The sequence below is a fragment of the Mytilus trossulus genome, chromosome 14, assembly GCF_036588685.1.
Source record: "Mytilus trossulus isolate FHL-02 chromosome 14, PNRI_Mtr1.1.1.hap1, whole genome shotgun sequence".
Taxonomy (NCBI): domain Eukaryota; kingdom Metazoa; phylum Mollusca; class Bivalvia; order Mytilida; family Mytilidae; genus Mytilus; species Mytilus trossulus.
The window spans coordinates 49,536,494-49,563,734 of record NC_086386.1 but is presented as its reverse complement, the minus strand read 5'-3'; the positions used below and the strand labels follow the sequence as shown (position 1 = coordinate 49,563,734).

General features: G+C 31.1%; 1 protein-coding gene across 11 annotated transcripts in view; it reads left to right on the top strand.

Annotated features, from left to right (window-relative positions):
- LOC134696015 (transmembrane protein 131-like) overlaps positions 1-27,224 on the top strand; it is an 88,183-nt gene extending 60,959 nt beyond the window's left edge. For 2 of the 11 annotated variants that reach the window (XM_063557536.1, XM_063557538.1), the window contains 13 exons: positions 5-147; positions 2,081-2,289; positions 3,957-3,992; positions 5,364-5,473; positions 7,000-7,032; positions 8,851-8,940; positions 10,987-11,196; positions 11,807-11,900; positions 12,495-12,586; positions 13,237-13,365; positions 14,258-14,284; positions 19,397-19,512; positions 24,343-27,224. In XM_063557536.1, coding sequence (XP_063413606.1) covers positions 5-147; positions 2,081-2,289; positions 3,957-3,992; positions 5,364-5,473; positions 7,000-7,032; positions 8,851-8,940; positions 10,987-11,196; positions 11,807-11,900; positions 12,495-12,586; positions 13,237-13,365; positions 14,258-14,284; positions 19,397-19,512; positions 24,343-24,636 — 1,583 coding nt within the window. In that variant the 3' untranslated portion in view covers positions 24,637-27,224. The remainder of the gene's footprint in view (positions 1-4; positions 148-2,080; positions 2,290-3,956; positions 3,993-5,363; positions 5,474-6,999; positions 7,033-8,850; positions 8,941-10,986; positions 11,197-11,806; positions 11,901-12,494; positions 12,587-13,236; positions 13,366-14,257; positions 14,285-19,396; positions 19,513-24,342) is intronic. The other 9 variants (XM_063557537.1, XM_063557547.1, XM_063557543.1 and 6 more) reach the window with 8 other exon arrangements.
- Positions 27,225-27,241: the final 17 nt, after the last annotated feature.

Genomic DNA, 27,241 nt, shown 5'->3' with positions numbered 1-27,241 from the left:
GTAGGAAAATCTAAGAAGAAACAAAAGAACAATAATAACAAGGCAGAACTGAGTTTACATATACCAGTGTATGTCTCCCGAATAAGTCAAGAGGACGATATGTCTTCTACAACCACCGAATCATCTAATGGTGACGGGGATGAAAAGGTAACTTCAGGATTATTATTTAAGGGTATTGAATTATATATTTCTTCTGATAGTCAATATAAGATAAGGAGATGTAGTAAGATGTAGATGTAAGCAACTGTAGGCCAATGTTCAGCCAACAATGAGCAAAACCAATACTGTATAGTCAGTAGTAAAAAAACCTGTAGGTCAGTGTACAGCCAACAATGACCAAAACCAAAACTGTATAGTCAGTAGTAAAAAAAACTGTAGGTCAGTGTACAGCCAACAATGACCAAAACCAAAACTGTATAGTCAGTAGTAAAAAGAACTGTAGGTCAATGTACAGCCAACAATGAGCAAAACCAATACTGTATAGTCAGTAATAAAAAAAAAATTGTAGGTGTACAGCCAACAATGAGCAAAACCAAAACTGTATAGTTAGTAATAAAAGAAAAATGTAGGTCAATGTACTGCCAACAATGAGCAAAACCAATACTGTATAGTCAGTAGTAAAAAAACCTGTAGGCCAATGTACAGCCAACAATGAGCAAAACCAATACTGTATAGTCAGTAGTAAAAATAACTGTAGGTGTACAGCCAACAATGAGCAGAACCAATACTGTATAGTCAGTAGTAAAAAAAAAACTGTAGGTCAGTGTACAGCCAACAATGAGCAAAACCAATACTGTATAGTCAGTAGTAAAAAAAAAACTGTAGTTTTATGTACAACCAACAATGAGCAAAACCAATACTGTATAGTCAGTAGTTTAAAAAAAACGTAGGTCAGTGTACAGCCAACAATGAGCAAAACCAATACTGTATAGTCAGTAGATAAAAAAAACCACCACAGCAAATGAAGGTCAATGTACTGCCAACAATTGGCAAAACCAATACTGTATAGTCAGTAGTTAAAAAAAACACAACAGCAAATGAAGGTTAATGTACTGCCAACAATTGGCAAAACCAATACTGTATAGTCAGTAGTAAAAAGAACTGTAGGTCAATGTACAGCCAACAATGAGCAAAACCAATACTGTATAGTCAGTAATAAAAAAAAAACTGTAGGTGTACAGCCAACAATGAGCAAAACCAAAACTGTATAGTTAGTAATAAAAAAAAAATGTAGGTCAATGTACTGCCAACAATGAGCAAAACCAATACTGTATAGTCAGTAGTAAAAAAAACTGTAGGCCAATGTACAGCCAACAATGAGCAAAACCAATACTGTATAGTCAGTAGTAAAAAAAACTGTAGGTGTACAGCCAACAATGAGCAGAACCAATACTGTAGTCAGTAGTAAAAAAAAACCTGTAGGTCAGTGTACAGCCAACAATGAGCAAAACCAATACTGTATAGTCAGTAGTAAAAAAAAACTGTAGTTTTATGTACAACCAACAATGAGCAAAACCAATACTGTATAGTCAGTAGTAAAAAAAAAACTGTAGGTCAGTGTACAGCCAACAATGAGCAAAACCAATACTGTATAGTCAGTAGTAAAAAAACCACCACAGCAAATGAAGGTCAATGTACTGCCAACAATGGGCAAAACCAATACTGTATAGTCAGTAGTTAAAAAAAACACAACAGCAAATGTTAAACAAATTGTTTGAGTCATGTATTTGAAAAAAAAATAATATTAAACTATCAATGTTATCTGATGACACAGCTGAAAACACAGATTTCATTATTGCTTTGTCATTTTTTCACTTTTGAAAATGCTTTTCAACTTTTACTTGTTTGGTTTTATAAATATTTTGATTTGAGCGTCACTGATGAGTCTTATATAGACGAAACGCGCGTCCGGGGTACTAAATTATAATCCTGGTACCTTTGATAACTATTGTTAAAAAACATAACAATTATATCTGAAGTTACAGTTAAAAATAATATATATGTCAAAACATGTATACACCTAAATTAATTGTACTGATAAAACAATAAATTATTGAGTTTATTTGTATTAATTTTATAGAGTTCAAGTGCTAGAGAATCTACACCCGAACCTCCTCCCCCTCAACCAACCAAATCAAAGAAAAAATCCAAGACTCCAGTCCATTCACACGGCCATATTGACGATGATGATGAGGACTTTGAACTTACATCTAAATCCAAGGCATATAACCGAATCAAATCCTCCGCTAAAGACGCTACATGTAATGGTGGAAATATCTTACAGCCTAGGTAAGGAGCATTCTCTACCATTGGATTTTATTATTGTTGTTGCAACTTTTTCATGGAGATTTATTTTTTACTTTGTTTGAATTTCATTTGTACATTTAACTGAAAATGGGATAAAACAAAACTAAGTTTAAATTAGCATGATTGAAAATGTTGTTCTATTTTGCTTAACAATTTCACTGAAGTAAGTTTCAAAAGATATAAATTAATTTACAGTAATACTTTTAACAATATACAGGTGGCCAAGTTGTTTTAGTTGTTCATCTATCATGTTCATTATATGCATTAGCCTTTCAACTCTTGAGGTTAGGAGTTGAGACTTCTCAATGTGAGTTGTGTACAACTCTGATCTTAGGATCTTAATTGAAACTGATTTTTATACCCCCGCTTTAAAAAAGGGGGGGTATACTGTTTTACCTCTGTCTGTCAGTCCGTCAGTCCGTCCCATGAAACTTTCCTCACATTTTTCTCAGGAACTACACATCCACCCTTTCTGTAATTTGGTATGAACATTTATATATGTCAGCCATACCGTGTGATGCATTTTCAGATTCATCATTCATCGACTTCCTGTTTACCGAACACTTGTATGATTTTACACATGATAGCCAACTTGAAAATTTTCGTCACATTTTTCTCAGGAACCACAAAACAAGGATTTCTGAAATTTGGTTTCAGGATTTATATAAGTCAGCTATACCGTGTGATGCGTTTTCAGATTCATCATTCATCGACTTCCTGTTTACCGAACACTTGTATGATTTTACACATGATAGCCAACTTGAAAATTTTCGTCACATTTTTCTCAGGAACTACAATACAAGGATTTCTGAAATTTGGTTTCAGGATTTATATAAGTCAGCTATACCGTGTGATGCGTTTTCAGATTCATCATTCATCGACTTCCTGTTTACCGAACACTTGTATGATTTTACACATGATAGCCAACTTGAAAATTTTCGTCATATTTTTCTCAGGAACTACAATACAAGGATTTCTGAAATTTGGTTGCAGGATTTATATAAGTCAGCTATACAGTGTGATGTGTTTTCAGATTTATCACTCGACAACTTCCTGTTTACCAAACACTTGCATATTTTTACACTATTTATATTATCCACTTGCGGCGGGGGTATCTTCAGTGAGCAGTAGCTCACAGTTTCACTTGTTTATTTGGTTTTCCTCTTGACACTCAAGCTTCCTCCACCAATAAAAATTTTCTGCCACTACTGTATAGCCATGATGCTGAAAGTGGCATGTTAAACACAATATTCAATTTTACATGTACCTTAAGAAAAGAAACAAGAAGATAACAAATCATTGAATTCAATATCATTAAGTTAATTCATAAATAAAATTGAGAATGGAAATGGGGAATGTGTCAAAGAGACAACAACCCGACCATAGAAAAAAAACACAGTAGAAGGTCACCAACAGGTCTTCAATGTAGCGAGAAATTCCTGCACCCGGAGGCATCCTTCAGCTGGCCCCTAAACAAATATATACTAGTTCAGTGATAATGAACGCCATACTAAAGCATTAAGAAGACATTGACTTAAATTTCAAACTAACAATAATTTGTTTGCTTTTAGTACATACTAACTGTAACAGTTCAAGTAAATTTCAAACTCTGTTGTGTTATATATGTAAATGAAATTGTACTATTTCAGCGTAGAACAAATTATTAACAAATTTGGTATATTATTGTAAGTAAAAGTGGCATTTCTATCTATCTGTGGGATTTTATTTTCTTATTGCTTATCTAAGGTGGATACAGTTCCACCTTAATTGTTGTACTACACGGGTTTATAAACTTTAAAAAAAAAAATAGTGTTCATTATTTTTAGATGTTAATTATTCAGCGCACCTGCTTTATTCTGTTTCATATGAAAATATTGTTCCTCTTTTAACTGCCAAAAACGGTCTCTATATATCGGACCTTGTATGTTAATGGATTGCACAACTTCCATACTATTGACGCCTTTACTCGTAAATATAAACTGATAATTCCTGAAGTTGAAACTGTATTTTAAAGCAGCTTTGTTTTGATAAGTTTTGTGTGACTGATAGACAATGCATGAGAAGAAGAAAACTTGAGGTGGTCAGTTGAAAAATGGTTTTATAATATTCATTTCATTTCATTCCTCAATGTTAAGGCATGACAGTCTAATTGATGAAAAACTCAGATGGTTTCAGGGCGGGGGATTACTGATTTCTTACTCAATTCTGCATTATTTCATCTAAATTGCAATTAAAAGTTATGCAATTTGCACTGTTACAGCTCTTTAATAAAAGCATGCAAAGCAAAACTTTGATCAACTTGCTTGCTGTGTTTGCTTGGATGTTTGCAAACAATAGGTAGGCAAAGTTACAGTCTGTAATATACTGGGATTTGATTGGAAATAAAAATTGACATGAAATGAAGTTAATGTTAATTGTCCAATCAAATTCCATAATATAGTAAACAGACTACCTACCTGCTTAACAAACATCCAAACAAACATAGCAAGCAAGTTGATCAAAGATTTGCTTTGCATGCTTTTATAGAAGAGCTGTAATTTGTATTAGAACTGTTGTTATACAAGCACATAATGTCTTGCTGATTGGCTCCATTGGGTCATGAAGATTCAAGAATATAATCAAATGACTGTCTATACCCTAATAAGATGGATAAAGTTAAGTAAAAAGTACATTGCGTAAGTATTGCAAAATAAACTATTCAGGAAGGTATGATACTAAATATGATTATTTTTAGGATGCAAACTGTAAGAAAAAGCTTCTTTTTTCTCAAGACAAGGCCTTGATAGGATATTTAACAACAGCTTAATCACTCTATACTCCAGAATTCTTCATTTGTTTGATACTTCATTATGTGTTTTATTTTAACTGATAACAAGGTGAATAGTCACTGTCGTTTTCATGAATTAAACTGTATACTAAATGTGTTTTCATAGATCATGTTCATTTATCACAATATTTTAAACAGATATTATTCCTTTAAACAACAAAATATCAAATATCAATATGTTTTCAATACAAAAATATTATTGATATGGAAGATTTGTGTTTACTTTCAGAACATACGAGTTGGATTACAACCCCGATGCTAAACTAGAGAAAAATAATGCCCTAGATATGGCCAACAAATCCAAGAAATCAACTAAAAATAAGAATAACAAGAAGAAAGGTAAGAGCAGGGGCTAGGCAAGCTAGAATGCAGAGTTACCTTATCTTTAAAGAGGCTAGTTTAGAAATGATTGTATAGGAATTTCTGGTTTATTATGCAGTCTTTAAGATTATATTCTATACCATTTCTTCACGCAGATTATCTAAATGTTCATGAATCAAGTTTTTAAAACTTTTGGTACAGTTACACACCAGAACCCAATTATAGTTACAAAGTTTGTGGACAAAACAAAAATGAATTGCTAGTTCTTAGACCACTGAAAGGACAATTTTTATGAAAAAATATAGTTTGGAAACATTTTTGTCAATAGCTGAATGCACTTTTTTGAACAGTTGAATCATCATGGAATAAGTTGTATGCTTTTCTAGAATTATTTTCTTTATGTCCAAAGTAACTTTTTCTTAAATCTTTCTAAGCAAGGTATATGTGGCTAAACTGGCACACTATTTTCTTATAGATAAAACTCTATTTACTTAGGTAGAGCTAATTCTCTAGCCTCTTACTACATATTACCTTAATCCAACACCTAGATTTTTCCAAAACAATGATTTCTAGTATAGCCTAAGAGTTTGGATGTTGATTTTCTTTATTTGTTTTGAAGTGTAAAGATTTACAACCATGCTACAGTTATATGTTCAAGAAAGATATGCTTTGATTAGTCTAATGATCTGTCCATTTTAATTTTAATGCATGATCGAACAAAGAAACTTTGCAAACTTACTAGATTGCTGTTGAGCAGACCTTTGTAGAAAAGCTTCAAATTTTAAACCACAAGATATATTATTACATTTAATTTATTTAAATATTTTTCAATTTCACATTAAAGCATTTAAAAAAATTCATACAACATCCAAACTCAATTATTGTATGAAGTAGTGATTATATATGGATAAACTTATTACTGGTAGCTTGCTTAATGATAAGTGGAAAATATATCATAAATATTCAGAACAAATACTGTGGATTCATTTATTTTCGTGGGTACCAATTTTCGTGGTTTGAAGAAAACTTGCATATTCGTGGATATTTAATTTCGTGGTTTTGGCAAAGTCTGCATACATTCCTTAAGGAAATTTGTAATTCGTTGAACATTTAAATTCGTGGTTCCCCTGTTCCCACGAAATCCACGAAAAATTGGTATCCAACGAATATTAATGAATCCACAGTAATTATACAACAGGTAGGTTGTCCAGAATAAAGGACATGAATTTAGACTGCCACTGGAACAAGGTTGTGTCTTAAGTTGTAAATTTCCCGGTATTTCTAAAATGAGCTTCTGAACTAGTTCTATGAAGGAAAGTATAGCTTATGTCTATATCAATTAAACAGCAACCAAACAACAATATAATAACAGAAGACTTGCGTTTTCCTGCTTGTAATTCTATACTTGTTAAATTGGTTTTGCTTTTTGTCAATACTATTAGCAGATATTTTGATAAATAAGATATAACATTGGAAGTTTTGCTCCATGAAAATAAATCAGTTTATTATCTGCTCACTTATAACAACGTTCTACCAATTTTCAGAAGAAAGTTTTGAAACTATTGACAAACTGGATGGTAATAACATACACTTCACTCTAAATATACACAAGCACTCTCAATGTCCTAATCTCATGCACAATTATCTTACAACTACACATGTGTCTCAAATCTTTCTCTGAAATCCAGAAACACTGGAAAAAGTTTTGGGCCTATTTTGGTTTTTTAACAGGTTTAAAGGAAAAGTGAGCTCATATTACCTTCTGGTACATGATTCTAAACAGTGAATACCTTTCTTAAATAGATTTAGTCTCTACGTCGCTTCTCATGCACAATTACAAACAGGCTACAGCAGTGTATGACATCCAGGCTAGGAAGCACATGCAAAGTTTTATGGAATTCATGCCGGTTTATTTATCAATTAGGTCCTTTATGAAAAAGGATTTTACATTTCCTGTGAGGATATTAAATTCTAGACAGTAGCCATTGTTCTCGAGATACATTTGATACTATTACATATATTTTAGCTTTATATGAAATTGAGAAATATTTTTCCCAAAAGATTGTTGTAAAATATGACTCCAGTTTGTAGATTAATTTCTGCTTTTTTGTTGTTCTCTAAACACAATGAAACAAGTTCTTTTATTTAAAAGTAAATGCATAAGGAAATTTAGAATATTACTGCAGATAAAACTGATGTTTTGTTCTTATTTTTGTGCTTTTAAAAATTACTCAAAGATATTTGCCTTTAGTTGCTATTCTTTAATTTCTCAAACATTGTGCATTCACCAACTATTAAGTTATATTTAAAATTTTTAATGCCTATTGCAAAATTATCAATTATAGGTCCCATTTTATAAGATGCTTACAATACTTTAAAAATGTTTTAGTACCTATATAAAATGATTGTTTCGTTTTCTTTTATCATTTTTAGCAGCAATTTACAAACTTGCAAATTATAAAAGTAGTGTAGAATTATGGAAATGGGGAGGGTTGTAGTAGAATTAGATGGTACTGTGTTCTCTATCTCTGCTTTGCTTTGCCTCCTCCCCTTATGTATACTAAATGTTCAATGTAATCTGAAGTTTAATGTATTTCATATAAATTCTTATGGCAGTACTATCTTTTTTGTGTGCATGTTTTGAATTATTTTATAGAGATAAAACTATTGTCAATGTTTAAAAAAGAAGGATAAATATTTTAAGCTGCTGATGGATTTATTAAATTATGATTATTTATCCACGTTCAAGATATTAGTATGATATATCCATGGCTGTCCTGCTCACACTCCCTCGTTACCTCACCACATATACCTTACCAACAAAACATGTTCAAGAATTAAGTATTTTTACCGAAACCAAGACTGAATGCATATGCTCATAAGTTAAAATTCATGGCCTATAGAAAAGCTTAGGGGCTGAAAATTGCACTTTTGAATAGAATTTGGTTTATTTTTTTATCAGAGATTCCTTCCGGATAAATCTTGATTATTTTTCTAAGTATTTGTGAGCTATATTGCATAATTGTTAGTTCCAAAAAAAAGTTTTGTTTGATAAAAAAAAAAAAAAAAGTCAAAGAAACAGAAAGGAACATGTCAAATATATTACTCACGTTTCAAGTCTTTAGTTTGCACTTGTTTAACTTTTTCTTGTCTGGATGCCCCAATGATGTTATGAAATACCTGTCATTTCTCTTTGTATTATTTAGACAGTAAAAAAAATATTTTATCAAAAAATGTGTCTTTATTTAAAGAAGTTTAAAAGTTAACTTTCCATTCAAATGCCATCAGTAGCTAAACCTTTGTTATTCATCTTTCAATTTCCTGTTATTCTGAGTTTTTAACTTTTTAACTTTTTTTTGGCATGGAAGCTTTATATGTATTGTGTTTGTGTATAGGTGTCAACAAATGGCAACAGGACAGCTCTTCTGGGAGTGAACGGGAAGACACCCAGCCCGTGTGGGACATGCCGAATCACGAATCACCGGGTTAGCTCTACTATTCTTATAATCACACATATAATGCTTAATCACTACATAAGAATTAAAAGTATTGATGGGTTTGACAATATAACACCTCAAAAATGGTGTTTTCTGTATAATAAAATGCCAAGGAAAATTGCAACATTGTAATATCTTTTTAGCCCTAATTCAGATACATGATGTACTGTAGATTCATTTATTTTCGTGGATATCAATTTTCGTGGATTACTGAAAACTTACATATTTGTGGATATTTGATTTCATGGTTTCGCCACTCTCTGTAAACAAAGCCTATTGAAAATATGATATTCGTTGAACATTTGAATTTGTGGTTCACCTGTACCCACCAAACCCACGAAAATTGGTATCCAAGGATAATAATGAATACACAGTACTAGAACTTTGCTCATATTTACTTTGTGTCTGTATTGCAGTAAAGGAAATAAAAAAGGATTGCTGTTATTGAAAAAGGAGTCCTTTAATAATTTTTTTTTAGTTTAATGTCAAATTATTTTGATTCCTTTCACCTTGACTGCAGGTACATTTTTTAAATACAATACATGTATATTGAAATAAAGAGCATAAAAAAGGACAAGTCCAATCTATTACAGATTAGTTTTTTGTACCTCATATTTCTCATACTTCAAAATTTTTTTTTATTAGAATTCACACTTTAACCTCTTAAACCATAGTTCAAACCCATCTATGCTTTTATGGCATCTATGGTAATTTTGCTTCTATAAAACACATCAAATCTAAATAGAATATTTTCTGCAATAAATACACATAGAGCACCATACACACTAGAATACTTATAATTTATAGTATGTTTATTTTTATTTATAACTTTCTATGTCGTCTTTTGCATGAATTTCAAGTTATTTCCCCTTAATTCCTAACTAACATTCAATCCTGCATGAAAACTTTGCTTTAAATTTGTTCAAAGAAGTGTTTGGCTTTTTTTCTTGATAAGTAATAGCTTTTTTAAAAACCTAGTCCTTGTCTGGTGTGGATATACTGAATACTGTGGATTCATGATAATTCATTGGATACCAATTTTCGTGGATTTCTTGGGCACAGTCAAACCACGAAATTCAATATTCAACGAATGATACTTTTTCTATAGGTTTGAATGCAGACTTCAGCAAAACCACGAAATTAAATATCCACGAATATGCAAGTTTTTCTAAATCCACGAAAATTGGTACCAAGGAAAATAAATGAATCCACAGTACAATTAGCAGAGATTGGATAACAACAAAAAAAAGTTAATTCCAGAACTTTTTTAAGTAAAATTTTTTAAAGAACAAGTTGTTTCTAGTACAGTACAATTTCTTTTATACAAAATAAGCATTATCAACAGTATTTTTTTCTTTGAAATGCTTGAGGTTTAAAATGCCTGTACTTAAGGTATGTTTCTAGTATTCCTTAGTGTAACTTTGTTAATGATTTCTTGATAAAACTGCAGCTTAGGTGAATTTCCATTAAGAAATCAGTTAAAATGTTTTTTTGTTTTCCCGCATTTTGATTCAGAAGCAATCTTAAGTCATAATCACTTAGTAAACAGTTCAAGGTAATGTTTAAACTTGCAGTATAGGCTAGCAGGCAATTTGTCTTTTAGTGTCTAGTGGTGGCTATTTACTGATAGATGTAATATTAGTTTTCAGTGCAAGCCTCATTGATAAAAAGTACATGTGATTAAATCTTCAGAGGTAATAATTTTAAAGAAAGCTTTCGATGTTGTAAATCAGTCTTCAAATTAATCTGGATTCATTTATTTTCGTGGGTAACCATTTTTCTTTGGAATTCTGAAAATTTGCATATTCATGGAAATTTGATTTCATGGTTTTGCCAAGCTTTGTATACAAAGCCTATTTAAAATATGTTATTTGTTGAAAATTTGAATTCATGGTTCACCTGCACCCAAGAAACCCAGGTAAATTGGTATCCAACGAATAATAAGGAACCCACAGTAGATGGATTTATGTTTAAGACACCAGTTGGATCTTTCTGTAATCTTTTAGAGTGTGAGGTTGATATTTTCCATTTTAGGAGATTTAAGTGAACTGTCCATCCAGACATCTAACTTTGAACAGAAGTTTAACAAGACAGTGACCGGAAGCTTCAGTCCAGAAACCTTGACCAGTAGTAGCCGATCAAGCAGTTACAGCAGTATTGTCAGTAACAGTAGTAATGATACCCAGAAGGCCAAGAATGACAAGAGATTTACCTCCCCTTTCCCGACATATTCAGAAGCACCAGGTTTGTTTATATTCATATGTAAAAAAATATTAGAGCTAGTAGAAAGATATAACAGATGGAGTATGAATGCCATTGAGACAACTCTCTATCCAAGTCACAATTTGTAAAAGAAACACCATTATAGGTCAAAGTACGGTCTTCAACATGGAGTCCTGGTTCACATCAAACGGCTAGCTATAAAGGTCCCAAAAAATGACTAGTGGCAAGTAAATGTCCTTTTTTCAAGAACCTTGTTCATTAACTTATGTTAATTGAAAACCTTGAGGTTGGTTTGCAAAGTTTAAGAAGAAAGCTTATATAACAGCTTTTATTAGTGTTTTTGTTAAGAATAAGAAAAATATAGATTTGGAGGATAAATATTAAACAGTCTTTATTTTTGCAAATATAAAAACTTGGTATTTTATTAACTTATTTTAAATTAAAAAAATCATGATCTTTTAATTCTGTCTTGTAACCAGAATAGTATAAAAACATGTGTTATGAATTCTTAGCTTTAAACATATAATTACAAAAAAAATAAAACTGACTATGTACAAATTAAAGTAAAGAAACTTTCATGTAAAATTATGATATTTGAAACAAATAAGAATCATTGTGTTTAATTTTACAGGCACTATTGGATCCAAGTGTAAGACTCCCCCTGTAGGTAGTGGAAAGGTCAGAAGCGTATGGAGTAATACCCCACCTACTACTCCTGATCCTATGTAAGTATATTATATACATGTAGATATAAACAAGTCTAAATTGAAAACTACGTTCAAACCTATGATTGCGTTGGATTAATTCCGCAATTTTTATAAGTGTGCATGTAAAACAAATTTCGTTGTAGAAGGGTCTAAAGACAGCACAAACAACATTTTCCAAAAGACTAAATAAGTGAAAAAGTATATTTAACCAATATCTACATGTAGATATAGATACAGTTATTCTTTAAAAAGGAGGCGAAGGATACCTTAGTTGAAAATAAACTGACAATGCCATGGCTGAAAAAGAAAAAAGATGTACAAACAAACAATAGTACATAAAACAAAACAAAAAAAACAAAAAATGAGCATCATGAACCCCACCGAAAACTTGGTGTGGCCGTGATCTCAAGTGCTTCAAAAGGGCAGGCAAATCCACATGTGGCATCTGTCATTTGGCTCATGTTAGTTCAAACCTCGTTATAAGTTTGAATATATCAATTTTATTTTAAACATACCCAAAAAAGGGAAAGAGTATGATTACTGCATTGAATACAACTTCCATAAAAGGTTGTCTTAAAAAAAACATACTTGAAATTTTTTTATTTTTTTTAGTGGAAATAGTTTTGGACTACAGACTATCCAGGAATCCAGAACAGTCCCCACCATAGAGAATGACCCATTTGGCACACCAGAGCCTCCATTTGGTAAGTGTAAATAATAAGGTACCATGTTGAAATTTTTAACTTTTACAAGAAATCATACAATACAACAATAATATTTTATTAACGTCTCACCATCAATAATACAGTATAAACATTTCACATTATAAAAGTAAACCTTTTTAAAATTATTAATGCCATTCTAAAAGAATTATAAGAGACGGATTAAAAGAAACTAGCATTTACAAATTTTCAAAAAGCAATTATAAAACAAAAGTTAAATGATAAAACATATTTACATCAATTATCGGTATAAAAAACGTCTTCTACGGTCTAAAATAAGCTTGCATGTTTTGGCACTTTTTTGTATCATAGATGATGTTCTCATTGATTAAATGATGTGTGATTAATTGTTAAACATTTTACTTTTGTGATTTGTATTCAATTCAATCACTAAAAGGGTTGGTTTCATGTATCTTGATTGAATATTAAATTTTGACACAAATTTATGGAAAATCAGCATTTTTACTCCCCAATTCACAGTTAACACCCAGATTACACCAATAAATCAAATGCATTACCAATTCATGTCTTCAAAATTTTACTCTTTTTTTGTAGTAAGAAAAATCTTAATTACTAATTTTTTCTCTTATTTACTTTAAATCATAAATAAAAACCAACATTCTATAAAACAGAGTCTGTGTATGCCTTTGGAAATGATACCCCATTTGAAAGCCAACAACAGCCAGCATTGACTATGATGCAGAAGTTACAGATGGACAGACGTAAGAAGATACAAGAGCACCAGATGAGAGTCATGAAAGGTACAAACAATACTTTTACATAAACACCTACTTAAATTGAAATACTGTGGAATTATTTATTTATGTGGGTAGCGGGTACCAAATTTCATGGATATAGGAAAAATTACATGTTTATGAATATTTAATTTTGGGGTTTGCTGAGGTCTGCATACAAGCCTATAGAAAATTTGTCATTTGTTGAATATTTAATTTCATGGTTTAACTGTACCTACAAAAACAAAAGTTGGTATCCAACAAATAAAGTGAATCCACAGAAGATTGAAAGATAAAATATAGACCGTTGATTCACATTGCATTATTTACATTATCAGATATATTTCATGATTTATTTTGTCATTTCAATTTTAGTTTAAACATTTAATTCTTTTGTTTTAATCCATTTAGATAATAGCTATTTTCTTTTTTTCAAGTTACAGATATTTTATTTATATTTTCACTTTTTTATGTTGATATACACTCACTCTTTGAATGGGGCACTTCATTGAATTTATCTTGTTTGTAAGTTGGTCCAACAAATATTTGTGTCACAATTTTATTAGGAACAACTGAAGAGAATGACTTGATATTTGGTAAGCAGCTTGCAGTGTTGAGTTGTAACTTATAACCCCTTTTTGGAGCTGTCAAAAAAACTGCCAATATTAAATTTTTTTGATATGTTGAAAGAATTTTAAAATTATCATCACACTTTTCTCAAGATATTCAGAGCAGAATGACTTCACTTTCAGTCAGAAGCTTGGCGTTAATGAGTGTGATCAGTCAGTCACCTACTTCCTGTTTACCGATTGATTTCAATAAGAGTAGGGCGTATGCTAAGCACGACAACCATGCATTCTTGTTTATTACAATTTTAGATAATTTTTCATTTTTTCAATCATTTGTAATAATTTTCCAGCTTTTCGAGCGAGACAGTTGTCTGTTGGTCAGTAGATACAGATTATGTTGTTAAATGTCTGTCTATGTCTGATCTAAATCTCATGCTGGTCTAGGAGAGCTTTACTCCCTGCATCGTGACACAAGGGTTGCGCTATTGAGAATGTTCCTCATTACAAAGATCTCTTTCTCATCAGCTAAAAGCTTCATTATTCATTGAAATCCCTTCACATAATATTTTTCTGCCTATGTATTTTTTCTCTAATATGACTTCATGTTTTCGCTTGGTGATATGTTTCATGTTAAAATCACAACTATTTATAACTCATATTAAAACAGACAAGGACAGACATATAAAACTTGGGCAGTTGAATTAATAAAATACATTTATGGATCTCTTAATGGAAAATTAAGAACAGATTCAGGGCAAGTTTTAAACCAAACTTTTGTAGAATTGGAAAACAACTGATTTTTATGCCCCACCTACGATAGAAGAGGGGCATTATGTTTTCTGGTCTGTACCTCTGTTCCTGCGTCTGTCCCACTTCAGGTTAAAATTTTTGGTCAAGGTAGTTTTTAATGAAGTTGGAGTCCAATCAACTTGAAACTTAGTACACATGTTCCCAATGGTATGATCTTTCTAATTTTAATGCCAAATTAGATTTTTTACCCAATTTCACGGTCCATTGAATATGAAAAATGATAGTGCGAGTGGGGCATCCGTGTACTTTGTGCTTTTAGTATTTTACAATAAGTTGCGTGAGCACAGGACTTAACATTTCAAGTTAAGCAACATTTTTAGAGTTTTATTAAAATAAGACAAGGTTGGGTTTAAATTTGACTAGTAATACTAAATTTGTTGTTCTGAAATTGTGCCAATGGCCAATGTAAAATACTTTAACTGGCGGTTTCCAGGTGACAGGAGTTATCATCCACAGCATGCTAGCAGCTTCATGTAGTGTATATTTGATGCATTTACTGCTGAAAACTAGGTGTTGGAGTTAACCTGACCCTTTCAAAATTATGCCCATACTCTTGGTATATTTTCTATAATGCAATCACCTTATCCTTTCGTCTGTCAGTTCTTTAAAACTATTTTAGAAAGTACTAAACAAACTGACTTCATATTTGATAAAAAGCTTTACAATGATGATTTGTAACACATCAGATATATATATATACTTCTTGCTTAGTTTTACTTTTTATACCCCATCTAAAATAGTAGGGGGGCATTATGTTTTCTGGTCTGTGGTTCCGTCCGTCTTTTGGTCAAGGTAGTTTTTGAAGAAGCTGAAGTCCAATCAACTTGAAACTTAGTACACTTGTTGCTTATGTTATGATCTTTCTAATTTTAAAGCCAAATTGACTTTTGACCCCAATTTCACGGTCCACTGAACATAGAAAAATGAAAGTGGGAGTTTCAGGTTAAAGTTTTTGGTCAAGGTAGTTTTTATACGACCGCAAATTTTGAAAAAATTTTCGTCGTATATTGCTATCACGTTGGCGTCGTCGTCGTCGTCGTCGTCGTCCGAATACTTTTAGTTTTCGCACTCTAACTTTAGTAAAAGTGAATAGAAATCTATGAAATTTTAACACAAGGTTTATGACCATAAAAGGAAGGTTGGTATTGATTTTGGGAGTTTTGGTCCCAACATTTTAGGAATTAGGGGCCAAAAAAGGGCCCAAATAAGCATTATTCTGGGTTTTCGCGCAATAACTTTAGTTTAAGTAAATAGAAATCAATGAAATTTAAATATAATGTTTATGACCACAAAAGGAAGATTGGTATTGATTTTGGGAGTTTAGGTCCCAACAGTTTATGAATTAGGGGCTAAAAAGGGACCCAAATAAGCATTTTTCTTGGTTTTGGCACCATAACGTTAGTATAAGTTAATAGAAATCTATGAAATTTAAACACAAGGTTAATGACCATAAAAGGAAAGTTGGTATTGATTTTGGGAGTTTTGGTCCCAACAGTTTAGGAAAAAGGGGCCCAAAGGGTCCAAAATTAAACTTTGTTTGATTTCATCAAAATTGAATAATTGGGGTTCTTTGATATGCCGAATCTAACTGTGAATGTAGATTCTTAACTTTTGGTCCCGTTTTCAAATTGGTCTACATTAAGGTCCAAAGGGTCCAAAATTAAACTTAGTTTGATTTTAACAAAAATTGAATCCTTGGGGTTCTTTGATATGCTGAATCTAAAAATGAACTTAGATTTTTTATTATTGGCCCAGTTTTCAAGTTGGCCCAAATCGGGGTCCAAAATTAAACTTTTTTGATTTCATCAAAAATTGAATAAATGGGGTTCTTTGATATGCCAAATCTAACTGTGTATGTAGATTCTTCATTTTTGGTCCCGTTTTCAAATTGGCCTACATTAAGGTCCAAAGAGTCCAAAATTAAACTAAGTTTGATTTTAACAAAAATTAAATTCTTGGGCCTCTTTGATATGCTGAATCTAAACATGTACTTAGATTTTTGATTATGGGCCCAGTTTTCAAGTTGGTCCAAATCAGGATCTAAAATTATTATATTAAGTATTGTGGAATAGCAAGTCTTTTCAATTGCACAGTATTGTGCAATGGCAAGAAATATCTAATTTCACAATATTGTGAAATAGCAATTTTTTTTTTAATTAGAGTTATCTTTCTTTGTCCAAAATAGAAAGCAAGAAATATCTTATTGCAAGAATTTTTTTTAATTGGAGTTATCTTTCTTTGTCCAGAATCAACTTAAATCTTTGTTATATACAATATACAATGTATATTCACTTTTTACTACCAACTGATAAATTTAAATAATCTTTACCATTCAGTGATAACAAGCAGTTTTTTTACATCTTAATATTTTATGATGTATTTAAATGAGTAGTTATTGTTGCAAACTCCATTAGAATATTTTAATTGAGATTAGTTTTGGAATAAGGGAAAGGGGGATGTGATTAAAAAATTGGGTTCAATTTTTCTCATTTGAAATTTCATAAATAAATAGAAAATTTCTTCAAACATTTTTTTGAGAGGATTAATATTGAACAGCATAGTTAATTGCTCTAAGAGAAAACAAAAATTTTAAGTTCATTAGAACACATTCATTCTGTGTCAGAAACCTATGCTGTGTCAACTATTTAATCACAATCCAAATTAAGAGCTAAATCCAGCTTGAATGTTGTGTCCATACTTGCCCCAACCGTTCAGGGTTCAACCTCTGCGGTCGTATAAAGCTAGGCCCTGCGAAGCATCTGGTTGATGAAGTTGAAGTCCAATCAAATTGAAACTTAGTACACATGTTTCCTATGGTATGATCTTTCTAATTTTAATGCGAAATTAGTTTTTTTACCTAATTTCACGGTCCATTTAACATGGAAAATTATAGTGCCAGTGGGGTATCCATGTACTTTGGACACATTCTTGTTTATTTTTTAATGAACAAAAAAATATTTTGTCACAATCTTTTATGCTACTACTTAAGAAAATGGACACCATATTGAGTCAGCAGTTCAAGAGTGAAAATTGTAATGGGTGTGTGGTATTTGAATCTACAAGAAAAATTACCTCCTATTTTCAGATACTTTAGATAACAAGGGTTGTTTGCTTTGAAAGACATCTTGTGCATTCTTGTTTCATTAAAATTCAAGTGGTCATTTTTGCATGATCTTGTACAAGAAGTAGTTAATAGATGAGTAATGTTTTCGTATGAAATTGTATAAACTTTAATCTTGGAATGATATCAAAACTTTACTAGGAATCAAAACATTTCATTTGAACTATCTTCTTAAAACTAAAGTAAATATGCATGAGTTCTTTTATTTGTTATTTTAATACTGTAATAGCAAATTTTTATATAATTTTCTTTATTTTCTGAAGGATTTGTGTTAATAGATAAAAATATCAGCTTCATATTTTCTTTGATACCTACAATGAAAGAAATATGCATTTTAAATGGTCATGAAAAATTAAAACATAAAATAAATGCATAAAATAATATTGATTTCCATATTACTCATACTGTAAAGGAGTAAGTTCGGTAAGGGCCATATTTGGCCCCAATTATAAAGTTCATAGTTACACGACAATACATGTTTTAGGTTGTTTTAAAGACATGTTAGAAAGTTAAACAGAACAGTTTTTGTCAAAGTTTAATTTTAACACTTTGATTTTTACATCCAAAAAAGGTCAAGATAAGGGATTTTGGTGAAATTTGACAAAATCAGCTAGATTTCAACCAAATAAAGGACAAGGAAACATAGAGTGCAGGCGTCGACAAGCTTAAGATTCAAATAAGACATGTGAAATGTCTTCACAAACATTATTTTAAAAGATCTTTGTTGTCGACGTATGCGCTCTATGTTTCCTGTCCAATAATCAATGGAAATTTACCCATTTTCAGTGATTTTTTCGTGAAAAATCAACATGAGTACAACTTGTGACGTCATAATGAAACGCAGAAACGTAAAATTTTCAGCAAAATGGTTTATATTCTAGCTTGTCAATGTATTGGCTATAATTTATCGTGATATTGGTTGATAAATCCGAATTTGAAATTTACGCTAAAAAAGGAGGCCATTTTAGTACCTTATCGAACATACTCCTTTAGAAATTATTGCGAGGTTTTCATTATTGCGAAAAATGCAACAGACATGTAAAGGCAATAATTTGAACTCGCATTTTGAAATATTTTATATGAATTAAACAGGATTTTTCTCAAAAATCGTAAAAATTAAAATCGCATTTAAGTCTAATTGACAAAATCGCAATAATAAATGCACGCAATAATTTCAGAATTTACAGTAGTTAGTTACCTAGGGAATTAACGAAAATTGTATAAACAGACTATCCTCAAATTTGCTATTGTGATGCCATGAAAAATTGCCACTGATAACTTATTCAAAGCAAGACACGTAGAGATCTATTTGCAGATCATTGAAATAGAGGTATAGCTTCTGAAAAATCTTCTTTAAATCTTTAGATCATGGGCAATGGTATTTTTCCTTTCTTGATGGTTTTGAGTATAACATTTTAAGCCATGCGTTTCAAAATTTGAAAATTCAACTGTTTAGAGATGAGAAATGTTGTATCAGACTCTGTCATAGATGGTTAAATGCACTAAGAAAAAGAAATATCTCCATTTTATAGTACAAAATGTATTATCTTATTTTTAGGAGAAGATTGGCCCGGATTTGATGTTCCAGCTGTTAGAAGTGAAAGTTTGTGGGACTCTGAATACAATCCTGTAGGTAACAGATGGCCAAGTCCTGATACATCTCCAACTGGAGGGGTACGTATTAAATCAACAGATATGTTATAGCATCAATAGATATATTTTAGCATCAATAGATATATTTTAGCATCAAAAAATTGATAGCAATCAATAAAAGAATATGCTGTAAATTCAGAAATGATTGCAAGGTTTTATTATCTTTAACAGTGCAGCTTGTAATGAATGGCAATACTAGAAACTCCCCACTAATATCTGATACATACATCTATATGAAGATATTCCTGAAATCACAATACTAGGAACTCCCCACTGATATCTGATACACATATCTGTATGAAGATATTCCTCAAATCACAATACATGTACTAGGAACTCCCCACTGATATCTGATACATATATCTATATGAAGATATTCCTCAAATCACAATACATGTACTAGGAACTACCCACTGATATCTGATACATATATCTGTATGAAGATATTCCTGAAATCACAATACTAGGAACTCCCCACTGATATCTGATACATATATCTGTATGAAGATATTCATCAAATCACAATACTAGGAACTCCCCACTGATATCTAATGCATATATCTGTATGAAGATATTCCTCAAATCACAATACTAGGAACTCCCCACTGATATCTGATACATATATCTGTATGAGGATATTCCTCAAATCACAATACTAGGAACTCCCCACTGATATCTGATACACATATCTGTATAAAGATATTCCTCAAATCACAATACAAGGAACTCCCCACTGATATCTGATACATATATCTGTATGAGGATATTCCTCAAATCACAATACTAGGAACTCCCCACTGATATCTGATACATATATCTGTATGAAGATATTCCTCAAATCACAATACTAGAAACTCCCTACTGATATCTGATACTATATCTGTATGAGGATATTCCTGAAATCACAATACTAGGAACTACCCATTGATATCTGATGCATATATCTGTATGAAGATATTCCTCAAATCACAATAATAGGAACTCCCTACTGATATCTGATACATATATCTGTATGAAGATATTCCTCAAATCACAATAATAGGAACTCCCTACTGATATCTGATACATATATCTGTATGAAGATATTCCTCAAATCACAATACTAGAAACTCCCCACTGATATCTGATACATATATCTGTATGAAGATATTCCTGAAATCATTATACTAGGAACTCCCTTCTGATATCTGATACATATATCTGTATGAAGATATTCCTCAAATCACAATACAAGGAACTCCCTACTGATATCTGATACATATATCTGTATGAAGATATTCCTGAAATCACAATACTAGGAACTTTCCACTGATATCTGATACATATATATGTATGAAGATATTCCTCAAATCACAATACTAGGAACTCCCCACTGATATATGATACATATATCTGTATGCAGATATTCCTGAAATCATTATACTAAGAACTCCCTACTGATATCTGATACATATATCTGTATGAAAATATTCCTGAAATCCTTATACTAGGAGCTCCCCACTGATATCTGATACATATATCTGTATGAAGATATTCCTCAAATCACAATACTAGGAACTCCCCACTGATATCTGATACATATATCTGTATGAAGATATTCCTGAAATCATTATACTAGAAACTCCCTACTGATATCTGATACTATATCTGTATGAAGATATTCCTGAAATAACAATACTAGGAACTCCATACTGATATCTGATACATATATCTGTATGAGGATATTCCTCAAATCACAATACTAGGAACTCCCCACTGATATCTGATACACATATCTGTATAAAGATATTCCTCAAATCACAATACAAGGAACTCCCCACTGATATCTGATACATATATCTGTATGAGGATATTCCTCAAATCACAATACTAGGAACTCCCCACTGATATCTGATACATATATCTGTATGAAGATATTCCTCAAATCACAATACTAGAAACTCCCTACTGATATCTGATACTATATCTGTATGAGGATATTCCTGAAATCACAATACTAGGAACTACCCATTGATATCTGATGCATATATCTGTATGAAGATATTCCTCAAATCACAATAATAGGAACTCCCTACTGATATCTGATACATATATCTGTATGAAGATATTCCTCAAATCACAATAATAGGAACTCCCTACTGATATCTGATACATATATCTGTATGAAGATATTCCTCAAATCACAATACTAGAAACTCCCCACTGATATCTGATACATATATCTGTATGAAGATATTCCTGAAATCATTATACTAGGAACTCCCTTCTGATATCTGATACATATATCTGTATGAAGATATTCCTCAAATCACAATACAAGGAACTCCCTACTGATATCTGATACATATATCTGTATGAAGATATTCCTGAAATCACAATACTAGGAACTTTCCACTGATATCTGATACATATATATGTATGAAGATATTCCTCAAATCACAATACTAGGAACTCCCCACTGATATATGATACATATATCTGTATGCAGATATTCCTGAAATCATTATACTAAGAACTCCCTACTGATATCTGATACATATATCTGTATGAAAATATTCCTGAAATCCTTATACTAGGAGCTCCCCACTGATATCTGATACATATATCTGTATGAAGATATTCCTCAAATCACAATACTAGGAACTCCCCACTGATATCTGATACATATATCTGTATGAAGATATTCCTGAAATCATTATACTAGAAACTCCCTACTGATATCTGATACTATATCTGTATGAAGATATTCCTGAAATAACAATACTAGGAACTCCATACTGATATCTGATACATATATCTGTATGAGGATATTCCTGAAATCACAATACTAGGAACTCCCCACTGATATCTGATACACATATTTGTATGAAGATAGGAACTCCCCACTGATATCTGATACATATTTCTGTATAAAAATATTCCTCAAATCACAATACTAGGAACTCCCCACTGATATCTGATACATATATCTATATGAAGATATTCCTGAAATCACAATACTAGGAACTCCCCACTGATATCTGATACACATATCTGTATAAAGATATTCCTCAAATCACAATACTAGGAACTCCCCATTGATATCTGATACATATATCTATATGAAGATATTCCTCAAATCACAATACTAGGAACTCCCCACTGATATCTGATACATATATCTGTATGAAGATATTCCTGAAATCATTATACTAGGAACTCCCTACTGATATCTGATACATATATCTGTATGAAGATATTCCTGAAATCACAATACTAGAAACTCCCTACTGAGATCTGATACTAGTTCTGTATGAAGATACTCCTGAAATAACAATACTAGGAACTCCTCACTGATATCTGATACATATATCTGTATGAAGATATTCCTGAAATCACAATACTAGGAACTCCATACTGATATCTGATACATATATCTGTATGAGGATATTCCTGAAATCACAATACTAGGAACTCCCCACTGATATCTGATACACATATCTGTATGAAGATAGGAACTCCCCACTGATATCTGATATTTATATCTGTATGAAGATATTCCTGAAATCACAATACTAGGAACTCCCCACTGATATCTGATACACATATCTGTATAAAGATATTCCTCAAATCACAATACTAGGAACTCCCCACTGATATCTGATACATATATCTATATGAAGATATTCCTGAAAAAAAATACTAGGAACTCCCCACTGATATCTGATACACATATCTGTATGAAGATATTCCTCAAATCACAATACAAGGAACTCCCCACTGATATCTGATACATAGATCTATATGAAGATATTCCTCAAATCACAATACAAGGAACTCCCTACTGATATCTGATACATATATCTGTATGAAGATATTCCTGAAATCACAATACTAGGAACTCCCCATTGATATCTGATACATATATCTGTATGAAGATATTCCTGAAATCACAATACTAGGAACTCCCTACTGATATCGGATACATATATCTGTATGAAGATATTCCTGAAATCACAATTCTAGGAACTCCCTACTGATATCTGATACATATATCTGTATGAAGATATTCCTGAAATCACAATACTAGGAACTCCCCACTGATATCTGATACATATATCTGTATGAAGATATTCCTGAAATCACAATATTAGGAACTCCCCACTGATATCTGATACATATATCTGTATGAAGATATTCTTGAAATCACAATAATAGGAACTGCCCACAGATATCTGATACATAACAAAATTGACAACTTTGTCATAGGTAAAAAAGCTTTAAACAGATTATCGTTGGTCATCTCACCTCGATTGCATTTCTCGCTTTTGCTGTCCCAGTTCGAGTGAGAAAATTAATCTCTGTTGTGTTTTTTTAAAGTGAACACAAATGCTAGAACTTTTGTGAATTCTGGAAAAGTTGCTGACAGATATATGCTTGAATATTCTTGCAATACTCACCCAGATGCATTATTCACATAAAAAAACCTTCACAATAATCTCTGAATTTACAGTATTCATTGTGAATATTTATGGAAAATTTATATTAGGGTTATATATTTGAAAGAAAATACTTGGTTTTTTATCATGAAAAAATTAATGGCCTTGAAATTGATATGCATATTAAATTGAACACAAAAGTTAAAAAAAAGTGTTATGTGTATACCTGTGAAAGTTAAAACAACCAAACCATTAAACAAACTTCACCTTTAAAGATTAAGGCCTAATATTTAGACCTAAACAGTCCTCGTCAAGAACATATTTTAACAATAGAGAAAAATGTTCAGATTAGATCAAGTTTCTAAATTTTGGTGTTAATTGATATGAGTCATTGCTTAACTTCAAAATTGACTGATTTTCTTTTCTATTTCAGAACAGTCTGTGGAGTACCCTTACAAATGGCGCTAACAGTGGATGGAATTCTCTTGTGTCCTTGACCTCCAGTTGGGGATCAAACACCCCAGCAACCAACCTTTCTGAAGCTGACAGTGGAATCTTCCCAGATCCATCTGGAAATGCACAAGCACCAAATATTGGAGGGAGCCCAGGGTCCGTTGAAAGTTTCAGTCCCTTCAACAATATGTCAAATATTTGGGGACCTAACGCTCCAATTTCCTCTTCTGGATGGAATATGCCAACTAATACTGACACTACTGATTCAAAATAAACGACTTTTTCCAGAATAGTATATCTCTACAGTATTCATTGTTATGTCTATTTTTATTGAGAAAGCAAACATGAAAATTACAATACATCATTTCTATTTAGTATTACTTAGAAAATCAAATACATTTTGAAGCATTTGTAAAAAAAAGTTATTTATATATATTTAAAGTCTTGAACTTAATTAATACATATAACTGAAAATTGTGTTTGAAAAATAGGCCTATTAAGTAGGTAGAGAAAAAACTTAAATTAAGTAACAATTTGTAATACATAAATATTTCATATTTAAAACACATGTATTGAAATTATTAAAAGTATTTCCCATCATCTTGTAGAATAATTTCCATGTTTGTTATCTCCTTTTTATTTAAGTACACAATACCCTGAACTTTTCTTTTATTTATCAGTTGTTTTTAACTGTATTTTTTTCATTGTTGATTTTTTTTTTTTCCATTGTATATAATCTGTTGTGTTTTTGTTTGCAGTTTACTATTAAAATAAAACCACAAACTTACAATATTTTAATTGTTATTTTAATTTTGTTATGTATGGTGAATTTTATGGTCCCTAGTATATACAGAAACAGTTTTTAAATGTTTTAACAAGCAAAAAAGAATTTTAATATGTCCATTCCCTTCAATAGTTTCATTTTTAAATAACAGAATCTTTAAAAGTATACAACAGTTTTCATTTTCGTTGTGTTTATTTGTATACTGGAAAATGAATCTGTAAAATTACTTGCCATTTAAAAAATAGAATTTAAAGTCTAAATTCCTTATGTTTATTGCAGTTGTTTTGTTAGCTGTTAAAAATTTGCTTAAAATTTAATTTTCTGCTCGCTTTTTTTTTGTGGCAAATGTTTTTAGACGGGCCAGTAGTGTTAAGATTATGATTTTTTCACCAATTGTTTTCTTTTATTTCCCTGTGTGATGTGTAAGTTTTTAATTATTATATTTTTGTGATATTGTATGAAGTTCAGGTTATTGTGTACAATGTAGCCGTGAGCCTTAAAATTTTGTTAAAGTGGTCTCAATATATCAGAATTAATTTAAAATGGATATTGATTTATTAACCAAAAAATGATGCAATTTTATAATATAAGCTGTTGCTTTTTTGCTTTGAAAGTTTATGGTTTCAGAATTGAATTAGTTATAAGCTAAGGAGTGAGTAGTTTGTCTATTTTTTCATTACAAAATTAAACATTTTAAATTCATTTTTGATTACGGCAAGCTGATCAGCAATGTGTATTGTAGAGTGAAAAAAATACATTGATTTAGTTGTTGAGCTACATTGTTAAACTGTACCTTTTCTGGCGTAATAATATTTTGGCAATAATGCTATGTAATGGTAATATGTTCAAAAATGTTCGGAGAAAAAAACATCAGATAATTTTGAAAAGGAGTAAATTAAAGCAATAAATGAGGTACATGGATTATGACAGTTTAACAATGCAGCCTTCAAGTTAATCGCAATGATATAGTTTAGTATTGAATCATATATTGTATGAATAGACATACAGTCCCGAATATGACCGAGTTAAACATTGTTTACTCATTATACCGATTATGACTTTATGAGTTGAGTTGTGTGAATTACAATTCCTCTAATCATGGACTTGACTTTTTGAAACGTGAGTTGAGTTACAACTCCTCACTATACTGATAAGACATTTCAACTGGATATTGAAAAATGTACATACATGAGCGTTTTTTTCTTTTCAGTTATGTAGAAGCAAGTAGCTGAAATTTTTTGTTTATTTTATAATAATTTCTGTTGTGTTTCATAAAAGGAAACTTTACTAACAACGGTAAGGGACAGAGGTGTAAGATAGAACAGATTGTAGTATAGTTATGTTGAATGTATAAGACCAGAGTCTTAAGTTTATATATTTTATGTATGAGTAGGATCTATTGTGGAAGGATATTTTATGTGATTATTCAAGGGAGAAAACTTGTGTCAATTCTGAGATTTCATATGGAAATACAATAATTTAAATTTGTAATATGCAGCATTTTACAAAATTATTTTTTGAAAGTCTATTTTTATCTAACATACTTGTATAATACAAAGTCTGCATTTCAACTAATTCATGAGCTGGTTTCAGGAATACTTAATTTAGAATATTATGAAATAAAACATCAATTTTTTTTTTTTAATACAGGAATATTTTATTATCCTAGTAATGGAACTCAGATTAAGAAGTCCCGCTGTAGGCCAAATGTACTTAAAAATAAAACTTCTTCCTTGAATAATCAAGATTTAATTTCAAGTGTACTGTTTGTAACAACAATATTATTATTTGAGATGGACTAGTTTCAGGACAAAAGATGTCATTTTTCTTTTTCTACTAATTTGATTTTGATAAGACCAGAGATGTCATGTAATGAATGTTTATAATGTTGTCATGGTAATGATATTTTGAAACATGTCATGGAAACCTAGAGTTGTCATGTGACTTTTATCTAACGTTTTATGTCAGGGTAGTTGATACCAGGATACTGTGGAACTGTGGGATTGTTTTTCTTTTTACTATTCTCACAGACCACTTTTATACTGTCATGAAAAATTAAAAAATCTGCAGAAAAAAATCTTGTTTTTATTTTATC